The 13,462-nt window shown below is 40.3% G+C and overlaps 1 protein-coding gene across 13 annotated transcripts in view; it reads left to right on the top strand.

The window, feature by feature from the left end:
* The window catches only part of NCKAP1L (NCK associated protein 1 like), a 122,441-nt gene that overhangs the window by 70,091 nt on the left and 38,888 nt on the right, over positions 1-13,462 (top strand). For 6 of the 13 annotated variants that reach the window (XM_060306448.1, XM_060306447.1, XM_060306451.1 and 3 more), the window contains 2 exons: positions 11,005-11,115; positions 11,844-11,936. In XM_060306448.1, coding sequence (XP_060162431.1) covers positions 11,005-11,115; positions 11,844-11,936 — 204 coding nt within the window. Of the gene's footprint in view, positions 1-9,747; positions 9,925-10,771; positions 10,815-11,004; positions 11,116-11,843; positions 11,937-13,462 lie in introns of those variants that run through there. The other 7 variants (XM_030866748.3, XM_060306454.2, XM_060306450.2 and 4 more) reach the window with 5 other exon arrangements.

Below are 13,462 nucleotides of genomic sequence, written 5' to 3'. Positions count from 1 at the left end.
AGATCATTTGAAAAGGATCTAGAAAATACTTAGGTAGGGATAGGACTCTTTAAGTCTAAATATACCTGGACTAGTCAGTAAACTAGCAAAACCCCAAACTCATTATTTTAAAAGGATTAGCTAGCTGCAATAAAAATTACAGGTTAAGAGGAACTAATTTTGGCCTGTTTTAAATTGGGTCTTGGTTCAGTTTAAGCACCAAGTATTTGAATATCTCCTAGATGCACAGCACTAGGCTAATAAGGTAGCAAATATAAAGCAGTATGTGATTCTGCCTTCCTTCATGAAGGTTTGTGGTTTGGTTGAGGTCGGAGACAGGGAAGGTTTAAATGAGGTGACGATTAAGAATTGGACTTAAAAAAAGCTAGAACAGGGATTTGAATAGTTGAAGGGCAAGGGGTGACATTTTAAAACGAACCAAGTGAAAAAGAATAAAACATATTTAACATGGATGTAAACTGACTTCTGCAGAGTTAGGAAGGTAGATTTGGAGCCATGTTTCAAACTCAGCTTGTCATAAAAACTATATCCTTTAAGCATGGAAGATTCGTATGGAGAATTGATTGAAGAAGGTTGATATGATGGTCATACAGTAAATGACTTGGAGGTAGGAGAAAAAGGTTGGGGGATAAAGAACCTAACTAAGGAATAGCATTATAGACCACATGGTGACTGTATTTCCCCTACAAAGAGAAATAGGCAAATCAGCCCTCCAGCCCTTTAGTTGAAATATGAGGATATGACAGCAAGGAAGAATAAAAAACCAAAGGAAGCTTGTCATAGGAAAAATACTCTTCATTTAAATAAATAAAAACATGTTAAGATGCCAACAGTGACAAGAGTTGTTACCTAAAACTTGACAGTAAAGATTTCTCCAAAGTTTTAAAAAAAGACTTAATAAATCTTCCATCTGCTGGCTCTTTAACCTACAACTTCCCCATCAGTTCTTCTTACCTAAGGATAGAAAGAGAACATTGAGGCAGTGCCATTTTGATAGCAAGCATTTTTATGGAAGACCTAAGCTTGATGTGTGTTAATAGCATTTCAAATAGAGTTCTAGACAGCTCTTTCTCCAGTCTGATTTAAAGCCATCAGGACTTTCCCTGCATTCTATTGTGAGAGGAGGAGGACTTTGAATAGAAAACGTTCATTTTTATTTATGTATTTATTTATTTTTTGAAAGTGTTTATTTTTAAAGAAGAAAAGCTTGTCTAAGAATCTTTGAAGATTTAAAATACAATGTTAGTGATATTAGTTAAAACTATGTTAATATAAAAAACTATGTTAATATATATTAAAACTGTGATGTTAAAAAAGTTATTCTACCTTTTCTCTAGGACTTATGGTTGTTACGATGTTTATCATCCATAGTCTCTTTTTTTATGTCTCTTGAATCGCTGTAGAAGATGACCAAAGGAGGAAAGTTAGCTGGAAATCAGAACTAGAGAATTAGTCTAGATAACCAGTTCTAGGAGATTAAAGTTACTTTAACAAAAATAGTTGATGCTACTACATGTCCGGGTAGGAATTACTGGTTTTGTGCTAGCATCTGTTTTATATAGTTCCTTTGCACCTTCCCTCCCCACTGTGTATCCAGTGGGTAGCTCCACTGAGGGCTCCTCTAGCTCTTGGCTGTGCCCTTGAAGTTTGTGTGGTTGGGGATCCTGCCCATGTATAGTATACTAGCTCTTTCCCCTTTGTAGCTTTAGGAATTGGGGTTTTTTTCCTTGAAAATCTTACACAGAATTGAGAACCTTGTGTAATCAAGTCCTTGATGGATTAAAGTCCTAAGTGGAGCCTTAGGAAAGGAATGGAAATACTCAGAGCCCATGAATACAGCTCTTTTAAAATTTGTAATTGAAGCTTAGGCATCTGCCATGCCTATGATCTAGTGGCCATTCTCCTAAGGTATTAAAGGTATTCCACTCTCTATTCCAATAACTTCTATAGGATGATTTATCTTACCTTTCACAAACCAGCATTTTTGGAGCAAATGTCTTAAGGACAAATGAAGGAGGATGATGTGTGTTATCTAGAAAGAAAGAAATCGGGATGAAGTAACACAAGTACTAAGCATTTTTACATTATTTCAGAGAAGGCTAGCTGGCAGGAGATTTGAGTCTCCCTTCCATAGCTGTTGCTGGGAAGTGACTGCTCTGCCTGGGCCTACATTTCTGCCTCCCTGACATAGGTATGGTCTTGTTACTAGTTTTTGCCGATGGGATGTGAGTAGAAATACTCTCTTCTGGGCTGAGGTGGTTATGAGGTAGCTGTACTTTCTCCCTTCTCTTTTTGTGGCAGCTTGGGAAGCCAGGTGTGGGAGGTGACAGTCAAAAGTCAAAGAGCCTCTGTTCTTGAATCACCACTCCTACCAAATACTTGCACTGGATTGTATACAAGGGAACTTCTGTTGTGTTAAATCATGACATTTAACACAGTTTGGACTTTATCTGTTAAAGGAGCTTGCATTGCTCTAACACATACATACATCTTTATTTAATATTAATCTACCTTATGAGGTAGATATTATTCCTTTTATGGATGAGGAAGATGTGTTTGAGAAGTAACTTGAGGCCAGAGCAGGTAGTTGAACCTAGATCTGACTGAAAAGCTAGTGAATTCTCCAATATAACATGCTGCATCTTAGAGAAAGGATATCACTTGAGATAGGATAGATCCTAATCTTTCAGATTACAAGTAAAAAATTACTTCTATGGAAAGTGACTGGGTATTGGTAAGATAAGAATCTTTTAACTGTTATAAGTGAATTTAGATTTAATTAGACTCCTTTTTACTGGGTTGCCTCTCCAGAGAGAGATGAAATTCTGAGATTTACTCTTTTGATTGCTTTGGTGAAGGATTTTGTGGGAGTAGTATTAAGACTAATTACTGCAGAGCTTCTGTACTTATTAGCTATAGAGGACTTAGGGTCCAGGCCTTCACTTAGGACTGTGTTCACTGTCTCACCCTTGCTTACCTACATTCCAGACATCAGGGTCAGGAATCTGATTGGCGGCATCAGAAAATTTTTCACTTGGTTCCAAACTTGGAGAAGTAACCTTTGGAAGATTAAATGGCTCTGAAATAAAGCAGACCAGAAGTTATAGAAGCAGAGTGGAAACTTCTTTTTGTTTTTCATTCCTCATTTGGCTAAGGTGTCCATAGCTATGAGATATGGAGGGTGGGGGGGCAATAGAACTCGACTCCACTTATCTGTCCCCCAAATGAAAAACTTGCTGTCATCTATAGCAGTTCTATTGACACAGTTAGCCCCATGTTCTTTGAGCCTTTTGATTGGGACCGCATGATAAGCATTATATTTGCAGTTAGCCATCTTTTTTAGTTTTCTTTGGATTTTTCTAAAAGGAAGAAGTTCTTGTTAAATGGCTATTAGGTTTTGCCTGTATTCTACCCTCCATTCCTTTCTGGAAATGCTGAAGACATACAATGTTCCAACATTAAGAACTTGCAGGTGCTATGTATACTCAGAAGTTTTTTTTTTTTAATTTCTTTCTTTCTTTATTGATTTTTGGCTGCCTTGGGTCTTCGTTGCTGTGCCCGGACTTTCTCTAGTTGCGGCGAGCGGGGGCTACTCTTCATTGTGGTGCACAGGCTTCTCATTGAGGTGGCTTCTCTTGCTGTGGAGCACGGGCTCTAGGCACACGGGCTTCAGTAGTTGTGACACGCAGGCTCGGTAGTTGTGACTTGCGGGCTCTAGAGTGCAGGATCAGTAGTTACAGCACATGGGCCTAGTTTCTCCGCGGCATGTGGGATCTTCCCGGACCAGGGCTCAAACCTGTGTCCCCTGCATTGGCAGGTGGATTCTTAACCACTGCGCCACCAGGGAAGTCCTGTTCTTTTATTTATTTATTTATTTATTTTTGGCTGCGCTGGGTCTTCATTGCTGCGCGCAGGCTTTCTCTGGTTGCTGCGAGTGGGGGCTACTTTTCATTGCGGTGTGCGGGCTTCTCATTGTAGTGGCTTCTCTTGTTGCGGAGCACGGGCTCTAGGTGTATGGGCTTCATTAGTTGTGGCATGTGGGCTCAGTAGTTGTGGCTTGCGGGCTCTAGAGCACAGGCTCAGTAGTTGTGGCACACGGGCTTAGTTGCTCTGTGGCATGTGGAATCTTCCCGGACCAGGGCTCAAACCCGTGTCCACTGCATTAGCAGGCGGATTCTTAACCACTGTGCCACCAGGGAAGCCCCCTGTTCTTTTTTTTTAAAGGGTCTTTAACCTTTTATATTTTGAGCTTAGTTTTCTCCTTCCAGTGACTTAAGAGTTATCAGGAAAACTCACCTTTCTACATGATGCCAGGTGGTACTGTAACCTGCTGACTAACATCCTGTGGTTTGGGTCATAAGGACATATTTCCAAGACTTCTAGCTCCATGAGCCCTAAATAGCAGGAGCCATGGGTTGGCAAAGAAAATACTGACATTTAGGATCAAGTAATGTGGACATAGGTCTATTTTCTGTTCTCAGAGAAAGAGTAGTGTGAAAGATATGGGTGTCTCAAGTTTTACCTATGAAAGTTTTGGATAACTAAACAATAGTCTAGCCAGTTAGATAGTAGGATAATAGGATAAATTCACTGTTTATCTGCCTCGGAAGGCCAAAAATTAGTATTTGTACATATTATATAGCTTGTTTTAGATAGGTTTTTTTTGCCCTTCATTAGTGTGTTAAATAAACAGGTAGGATTCCTTGGAAAATTCACAGTACTGGGGTAAGGTGAAGTTTAACACCATAAGCTTGAGTGCTGGAGAAAGCAAGGGCTGGGGCAGCCGGTTCTTTCACTGTTCAGCACTGCCCCCTTCCATCTCTCTGCCAAACCTGTCTAAATTAAGCTCTTTTCCAGACAAGGATGCTACTTGTCAGATAGGTCAGCATAGACGCTTTTGGGGAGAGGGATTTGGAAGAATGAACATTACCATATTCAAGTTCAGGCTACTTTATAATCATCTGAGAATGCTCATCCGAAATCTCTAAAGTTGTAGGTATTAACACATGAAGACTCCTAGAAGTGAACTAAGAATACACAGTCTCAAATCTGCCTCATTTTACTACCGATAGGAGGCCTACACTCCCTTATGGCTAGCTGTCTTTAGCATCGCAGACATTCACTTCAAGGACTCCCAAGTTTCCAGGCAACAGCTACAGTTGAGATTTCTGCAAAGCAGAGACAGCACAGTCTGATAAGGGGGAAAAAGATCAAGGCAGACTGCCATAAGCAGTAGGGATAGAGAAGTGCCTAGAATAGCCCATTTCAATTCTACTTTACATCATGCCTAGGGCATAGACAAAGGGCACAGAGCTAGACTGTTAAATGTCAGATTTTCCTGAGGGCATTTAGGTGATTAAATCTAGGGATTTAAACTCAGGTACCTTTCAGGAACACAAGCCAAGGTGTTTTTTTAAAGCTTACAATGCATATTGATGGTTATGTTAGAGCCGTGAATACTTACTCTGAAGTGAATTGGCTCCCTGAATATAAAGGCGCAGTATAATCCAACATTGCATAGCTATCTTTAGATTCTTCTTCTTTTTTTTTTTAAATTATTATTGGGGTATAGTTGTTTTACAATGAAGATTCTTAAAGATAATGGAAAAAGAGCTTTAATACCTAAGTGTAGTCTTTAGATAACCTCAAACCCTCATTTTTAGCCAGCAGCCTAGAAAAATTTGAAGTTTGATTGGACTGAAAGGCTGGTCTTAATAAACAAAGAGTGCTTCAGGCATAGGCCTCAAGAATTGGTGCCCTGGGACCGTTCACCTAATTATTGCTAGCTGAATATCCCATGTAGAGAGGCCAACACTCTAATGGAGGCCGTTTGGTTTAATGCCATTTGTTAGACTTGGCAACAGTATTCCAACCTTGATGCTAGCTTGACACTTAAACCTAGTCTGAAGGCTTTTTAGACCGAACTTATTCTTGAAGCAGTGACTCTCAAGAATCCAAAAGGCAGGGTCACTTGAACAGGAGAACAATCCTTCTGTAAGGCAAAACAAGGCAAACAGCTGAAGTGTGACGGGAGGGAAAGCACAGTACCTTTCAGTCAAGTGATGTGAAGCAACTTTCTGTTCAAGTGGTGTGAAGCAACTTTCTAATCAATGCCTCTTCTCCCATCATATGTTCTGTGGTTTCTCAGAGGTCTGGAAGTTTTTGATGTCATAGTTAGGTCCTGAGAAGTGGTTCTCAAGCCTGGTTGTGCATGAGAATCACTGAGTAGTTTCAAAGTGACAGAGCCTTTGGCCCCACTCCAGAACTGTTGTATTAGAATCTTCATGAATGGGGTCTGGCTAACTGTGGCTTTAAAAGAGTTCCACAGGGTATTCTGATTTGTAGACAGGGTTACTAGACCCTGCTCTGGGGTAATTGAACTCCCCTTAGAAGGGTTCCTCCCGTTTCCAGCAGGACCTGCCACATAATGTTTCCAGTGAAGTTTCCCTAGAGATTACCTGTTGGCAGATTAGTCTCATCTTTAAACTTGGCCTTTTTCTTGATGGTGTGCCAAATAGAATTCCACAGAAAGCAACATAAGCTCACTACATGCTAAAAAAAATCAAAAATTTATATTTGGCGCTCCTAATCCAGTGTACCAGGTCTTGAGCCAAATATTTACATACACCATGTCATATAATTACTTGCACAGTTGTATGAGGGATTACTGCCATTGTATAGATTAGGAGACCAGCTCAGTGGTGGTAGATAGCTTAAAGTTACAAAGCTAGTAAGTGTTGATTTCATCAGGAACGACTTTTTTTTTTTTTAAATAAATTTATTTATTTATTTATTTTTGGCTGTGTTGGGTCTTCGCTTCCGTGCGTGGGCTTTCTCCAGTTGCGGCGAGCGGGGGCCACTCTTCATCGCGGTGCGCGGGCTCTCACTGTCACGGCCTCTTCCGTTGTGGAGCACAGGCTCCAGATGCACAGGCTCAGTAGTTGTGGCTCACAGGCATAGCCGCTCCGCGGCACGTGGGATCCTCCCGGACCGGGGCGCAAACCCATGTCCCCTGCACTGGCAGGTGGATTCTTAACCACTGCCACCAGGGAAGCCCCAGGAACGACTTTAAGTATCGGGAATCTGTCAGGCTCATAGTAGTGGATACAGGTTTTCCAGAATTGTCATTTCTGCTTGACAGTTTGTATTTTATCAGTGGCAATAAATACTGTCAGTTGTTTTCTCTGAAAAAAAAAAAAAGCTAGCAAGTGTTTGAGTATCATTATTACTATTCTTTGATGTAATACATGTCAAGCACTTAAAGTACCTGGTACATAGTAAATAACCAGGTCATCACTTTACATGCAGTAACTTACTTAACACACACAGTACTCCCAAGAGGTAGGAACTATTAATATCATCTCAATTTTATGGACAGAGACACTGGATCAAAGCTGCTAAGTGATAGAGTTGGGATGTGAACTCAAGCTATCTGGCTCTAGAACCTGGGATCCTAGCCTCTAAGTCATAAGGCTCAGTCCACTGTACTCAACTGTTGAACCCAAAATTCTGTCTGATTCCAGAATGTAGGCTTTTCCCATATGCCAAGTACAGGCAAATAAGTGTTTCTGGGCTCTAGCAATCTTACAGTTCCGCTGAGGTGGCAGTATAATATGAACTGGGCAATTAAAGGTGAAAACTAATTTAGGTGTGAAATATGTGCTATAGACCAAGTGCTATAGGAGTTCAGCAAGGGCTGGACTTGGGATTGTTTGTGCTGGATCCAGAAGACTGACTGGGATTTGGGTCAGCAAGAGGGAAAGCATCCATAAATGAGAAAGGCAGAAATGAAAAATGAACATAGGACACTGAGAACATGGTCCCCACTAAGCTGGTGAGTACATAATAGGGGATAGCAGAGCGTAAGATTGGCTTGGCATGGAGTGTCTTTAACAAAAGTTTTTGGATGAGGATAAGAAATGCAAGTGAGAAAGATCCAACAGGAACTATACTAACCCATAAGGAGGCTGCTGCTATACTGCTGGTCAGCTCCGTAGATATTGGTGTCTTACTGCCTGCCCTTTATTCTCCTCCATCAAGGTGAAAGACCAATAGAAACCTCATGGATCTCTTTAGTAGAACCTGAGTTTCGTTGGTAACAGCAGGTAATTCAAATATTTGGGGCCACTATCACCTTATGCTAGGCCCATAGCCTTCTAGGGACTCAATTGCAGTAAATAAGCTGGAAGGCAGATCCTGTTTTCCGAAAATGCAAAGTCTACCTTAGAGATATTTGAAATTTTATTCCATCTTGTTGTTTATTTGAAAAGGTGTTAGAAAGGAGGTAGATATGAAGACAATTCTGTTTGATTTAGAATTTTCTGAGGACTTTCTGCTTTTTGCCTTGAAAGAAACTTGAAAGGGAGCTGATTTTCTTGAGTTAGGGAGTTAAGGCCTAACTTGGAATGACAAAATATTATAGTGCTAAGGGCTTCCCTGGTGGCGCAGTGGTTGGGAGTTCGCCTGCCGATGCAGGGGACACGGGTTCGTGTCCCGGTCCGGGGGGATCCCACATGCCGCGGAGCGGCTGTGCCCGTGAGCCATGGCCGCTGAGCCTGCGCGTCCGGAGCCTGTGCTCCGCAATGGGAGAGGCCACAACAGTGAGAGGCCCGCATACCACAAAAAAAAAAAAAAAAAAAAAAAAATTATAGTGCTAAAATTTATCTAATCTTCTAAGATTTAAAGTCTGTCATTAATTTACCCTTGTTAATCTCAGTTAATTTGGTTCTTCTTTATGGGGCCTGTTTCCCAGTTTAGTCTTAATAATTCAACAAATAAATCAGCATATTTATTGAGTGGCTATTGTGTCTAAGAGGTGGTGTTCTAGATCATTGTTTCTCAATATGTGTCCAACAGAACATTTGCACCAAAACCTCCTAGAGTACTTGTTAATGCACACTTCTAGACCCCACTGCAGACCTGCCAATCCTGAATCTCAGGAGACAGGGATTGATCTCAGTTTCTTAAGCACCTTTAAGAATCATTGTACTTAAGTGGTGGTTCTCAAACCTGGGAGAGCATTGAATTTAACCTGGAGGGCTTGTTAAAACAGAGTGCTGGATACTACCCCGGAGTTTTGGATTCAGTAGGTTTGGAGTGGGACCTGAGAATTTGCATGTCTGATAAGTTTCCAGGTGATGTTAATGTGACCACACTTTGAGAATCATTGTGCTAGAGGGATATAAAGAAGTGTTAGATACAATTCCTGTCATTAAGGAGCTTATGATGTAGTTGGGAAGATAAGACATGTACTTAAAAATATAACAAGGAATACAGTGTTATATAATGTTTGACAATGAATGGGGTAGTTTGGAGGAGTTGGAATTTAATCTAGGCCCTAAAATGTGAATAGGCTTAAGGTTCAGGAGAGAATAACATAGGCATTCTTGATGGGGATATAAAAGAGGGAAAGTATAAAGGTGGATGGGCCTGGGGTGGTTGATACTTTTTGTCTGGTGTGGAGCTTTATATAGGGCACTAGTGGAAGGGTAAGGCCAGAAAGGTTGGTGGCAGACTGTGAAGAGCCTTGAAAGCCTGCCCCTCTCCCCCACTTCCACACATTTTACAGTCTTACCAAAAATGCTGCACAGCTAGAAAGAGGAAGTCTCCCCTGCTGAGTGTGCAAGAGGAAGCACAGAAGATTTGGAGGCCTGTGAGGTGTAATGACTGCTTTCAGCCATGAGCCAATTGTAGAGGCAACGGGAAGACCAGCGCACCAACCAGGCTGGGTGCCTCCGCCCAGAGGGTGTCACCACCCAAGCTGAAAGTGTTTGGGGAGATCAGGCATTGCTGTCTGGATGCTCCTCTCTCTCCGTGGCCATCATGTCTTTGACTTCTGCCTACCAGCATAAATTAGCAGAGAAGCTCACTATCCTGAATGACCGAGGTCAGGGGGTTCTCATCCGAATGTATAACATCAAGAAGGTAAGCATAGGCAAGTGGACTAGTACTAACTATTCCAGCAGTCGTAAGGCAGGGAACCCTGAGGCAGGTCCAGCCGTTAGGCTTGCTCCTCTTTCTCACTAGTTTAACTGGCCTTCAGTCACTCGGATTATGTAGGACAGCCAGTGCTGGGAGGCAGAAGCGGAGGCTTTTTTTCAGGGCTTCCGCCTTTCTTGGTATGATTCTCACCCCCAACGAGGGTGTCTGCTTCCTGCTGGCGTTAGAGATGGGATGGGAAATAACTGTGTTCCAGGTCTCCTGGATAAAAGTCTGGGTCTAGAATTCTGGGTCTTATTGTTTAGTGCTGGTCCCCCACACTCTGAAGACAGCCAAAGTTGGGTCTCTGGCAAAAACTTTTTCGTGCAAGTACTTTCCCTAAAAGGAAAAAATAGATACGCTATTTGGATTAAAAAAAGAGTAGGTACCTTCTGAGGGACTTAGGCTCTGAGACAGTTGTTGCTGTGGTTATACATATATGTGTGTTTAGGATAGGAACTTCGGAATTGGGAGAAGCTGGTGGCAAGAGGTGGGCTAGGGGCTGGGCCTAGTGAAGTTGAGAGATAAAGACGGGTGGGAGTGGGGAATTTCTGGAAGAGAAAATAGGGGACTTGGGGGGAGGGGACTTTGGTGCATTTCATAATAAAACAAATCACTGGGGACATAGTTTCTCTGTCTCCATGCCCCCTATAAATGCCCTTTGGGATAAGATGCTTATATAATGGACATAATTGTGACACTGATTCTCCCACAGAGTCTAAGTTCTGAGCAGCTGCTTTTCTCCTTCCGGCTTCAGCTGAGGGGTGAGGAGAGAGCTTCCTCTTTGTGCCGGGCGAGCAGATGTTAAGCTTTACCCAGCAAGACGAAATGCTGAGGTTATTTAGCTCTTCTGATAGTTGGCTTAATGTCCTGGAACTTGTTCCTGACCTACTCTTATGCTTTTATAATTAATTCCCAGATTCCCTTTCCCTAAGAGAGATTGTGTGAGAATGCATGATGCAGGAAGAGGTATGTTTCCAAGGAGCGGGAGAAAGGGTTGAAATATAGTGTTATTTATTTGTGCAGACTTGTTCAGACCCCAAATCCAAGCCCCCTTTCTTACTGGAAAAGTCCATGGAATCATCTCTCAAGTACATCAACAAGAAATTTCCCAACATAGATGTCCGAAACAGCACGGTGAGAATGCTGTCCCTCTTCTCTCCTTTCTCTGAAATAACTCTGTGCTTGGATGGTTCAAACTCTCTTTTGACTGCCTCTCTTTGAACTTGGCAGGGGATGGACTAGCCTTCTTTTAGTTTTCCTAAGCTCAACCACAGGGCTTCAGGTTGTTGTAGTCTTAAGAATTCTGAGATAAGATGGAATTCTCCTAGGGTAAACTGGAGCAAAACATTGCCCCTTTCTCCATTGTAAGATTCACAAGAACACTTTGTTCTTTCCAAGAAAGACGGCTCTATCGATGAAGCAGTTGCATATATTTTATTGTTGTTCCTATTTCCCCCTCAGTGTTTTCTTGGTTATTGTCTTAGAGTTATGCATCTAGTGTCATATCCCTTACTTCTCCCTTATTAAATGTTAGCCCTAGATTTCTTACCATCTTACCTATAGCATCTTCTCATTCAGCTTCTTTTGACTTTGATATGAATAATAAACCTCTTCAGCTGAAAGAGACCTTGAAATTTCCTCTCACTTCACAATCTATATCCAGTCAGGATCGCATGCAACCATCCTGCCTAGATAGAGAATATTCTCTGTTTAAAAACCTTCCGAGTTCGAAGACTTTCCAGCTTCCTCTGTCAGTGTATTTTAACCCTCTTTAAGAATGTTTTAGGTACAACCCCTGTTCTTCTTGGGTTACTTTGATCAATTGTCTTCTTAATTTGTGTTTTTTATTTTGTTTCTCTCAGCAACATTTAGGACCAGTACATCGGGAAAAATCTGAGATAATTAGATTCCTCACCAACTACTACCAGTCATTTGTGGACGTTATGGAATTTCGGGTGAGCTCTCTCTAGCCCAGGTCCCCAATGTTTGGACGTTCTTTTATGTTCCTTATTCCCGTTTCTTGAAAAAATAAGATGTATTGATATATGGAGGGATATCTAAGTTGTATTGTTAAATGAAAGTGAGTTGCAGAATAGTGTATGATACAATTTTATTTTTGTTTTAAAAGATACATAAACTTATATACACATAGTGTTAGTATATATATATATATATATAGGAAAGATGTGGAATAGTTCACATTAATCTGTTAAAAATACCTGCCTTTGGGGGTGGATTATTATGATTGGCTTTAACTTATTACACTATACATTTTTGTATTATTTGAGTTAAAATTTTAAGTATTCTTAACCAATAGTTTATTACAAATCTACTGAAAAATTTCAAGAATGGTACAATGAACATTGTTCTACTCTCCCCCTGGATCTCCTGATTTTTAGTATTTTGCCATGTTTGTTTACCTTTTTTTTTTTCTTGAACCATTTGAGTTAGTTGCAGGCATCGTGACATTTCCCTCCCTGAACACTTTAGCATACATCTGCTAAGAGCAAGAATATTTTCTTACCTAACCTTAATACAATTATCGTACTCAGGAAATGTAAAATTGCTACAATGTTGTAGTTAATATATAGCCCATATTCATATTCCTCTAGTTGTCTCAAGGATCATACATTGAATTTATGATGTCATGTCTCTTAGTTGTCATGTCTCTTTAGTCTTTAATCTAGAATAGTTCTCAGCCTTATTTTGTCTTTCATGACACTGACCTTTTTGAAGTGTCCAGACTAGTTATTTTTCAGAATTTCCCTCAGTTTGGATTTGTCTAATTGTTAACAGTGTTTGGTAGCATAATACATGGATGATAAATTGAGTTTTAAACAATGAGCATGTACTATTTTTGTAAACATAAACTGTGAAAAATTATTTAGTACAATGTTTTTGAAGGGCAGATCGATATGGTGTTTCAAAAGTCTTAAAAATATATACTTTTAAATGTAACAATTCTAATTCTAGAAATTTGTCTTAAGGAAACAATCAGAAGTGCAAAGGTATATGTACAAGAATGTACTCTGTTGCATTACTTATGATAGTGACAACTTGATAATCATATATTCAAGAAATAGAGGCTTAGTTAAAAGTTCAGAGTATATGTCTATAAATGAATATTATACAGCTGTTAAGGATAACACGTATTTATATTAATCGGCATGGAAAAATGCTCTTCACATGTTCTTTAGTATAAAAGCAAATTACAATGTAGCTTACGACAGGAGATGTCCCTAAAATGTATATTTACATAGATAAATATGCATATAAATAAGGCTGGAACTTCTTTACATAGTGAGATTATGAGTGGCTTTAAAAATAAATTGAAATTATGTTTGTATTTTCTAATTATTCTGCAATGAACACCTATTATTTATGTATTCAAGAAATAACACAAATTTTAGTCATCTGAGCCATTTAAGTTTGTGATGGTATTATAATATTTTTTCAGGTGGTACAAGAGTATGGGACCCTG

The sequence above is a fragment of the Globicephala melas genome, chromosome 10, assembly GCF_963455315.2.
Source record: "Globicephala melas chromosome 10, mGloMel1.2, whole genome shotgun sequence".
Taxonomy (NCBI): Eukaryota; Metazoa; Chordata; class Mammalia; order Artiodactyla; family Delphinidae; genus Globicephala; species Globicephala melas.
Note: the sequence above shows the minus strand (reverse complement) of the source record. Positions and strands in the feature narration are given on the sequence as shown.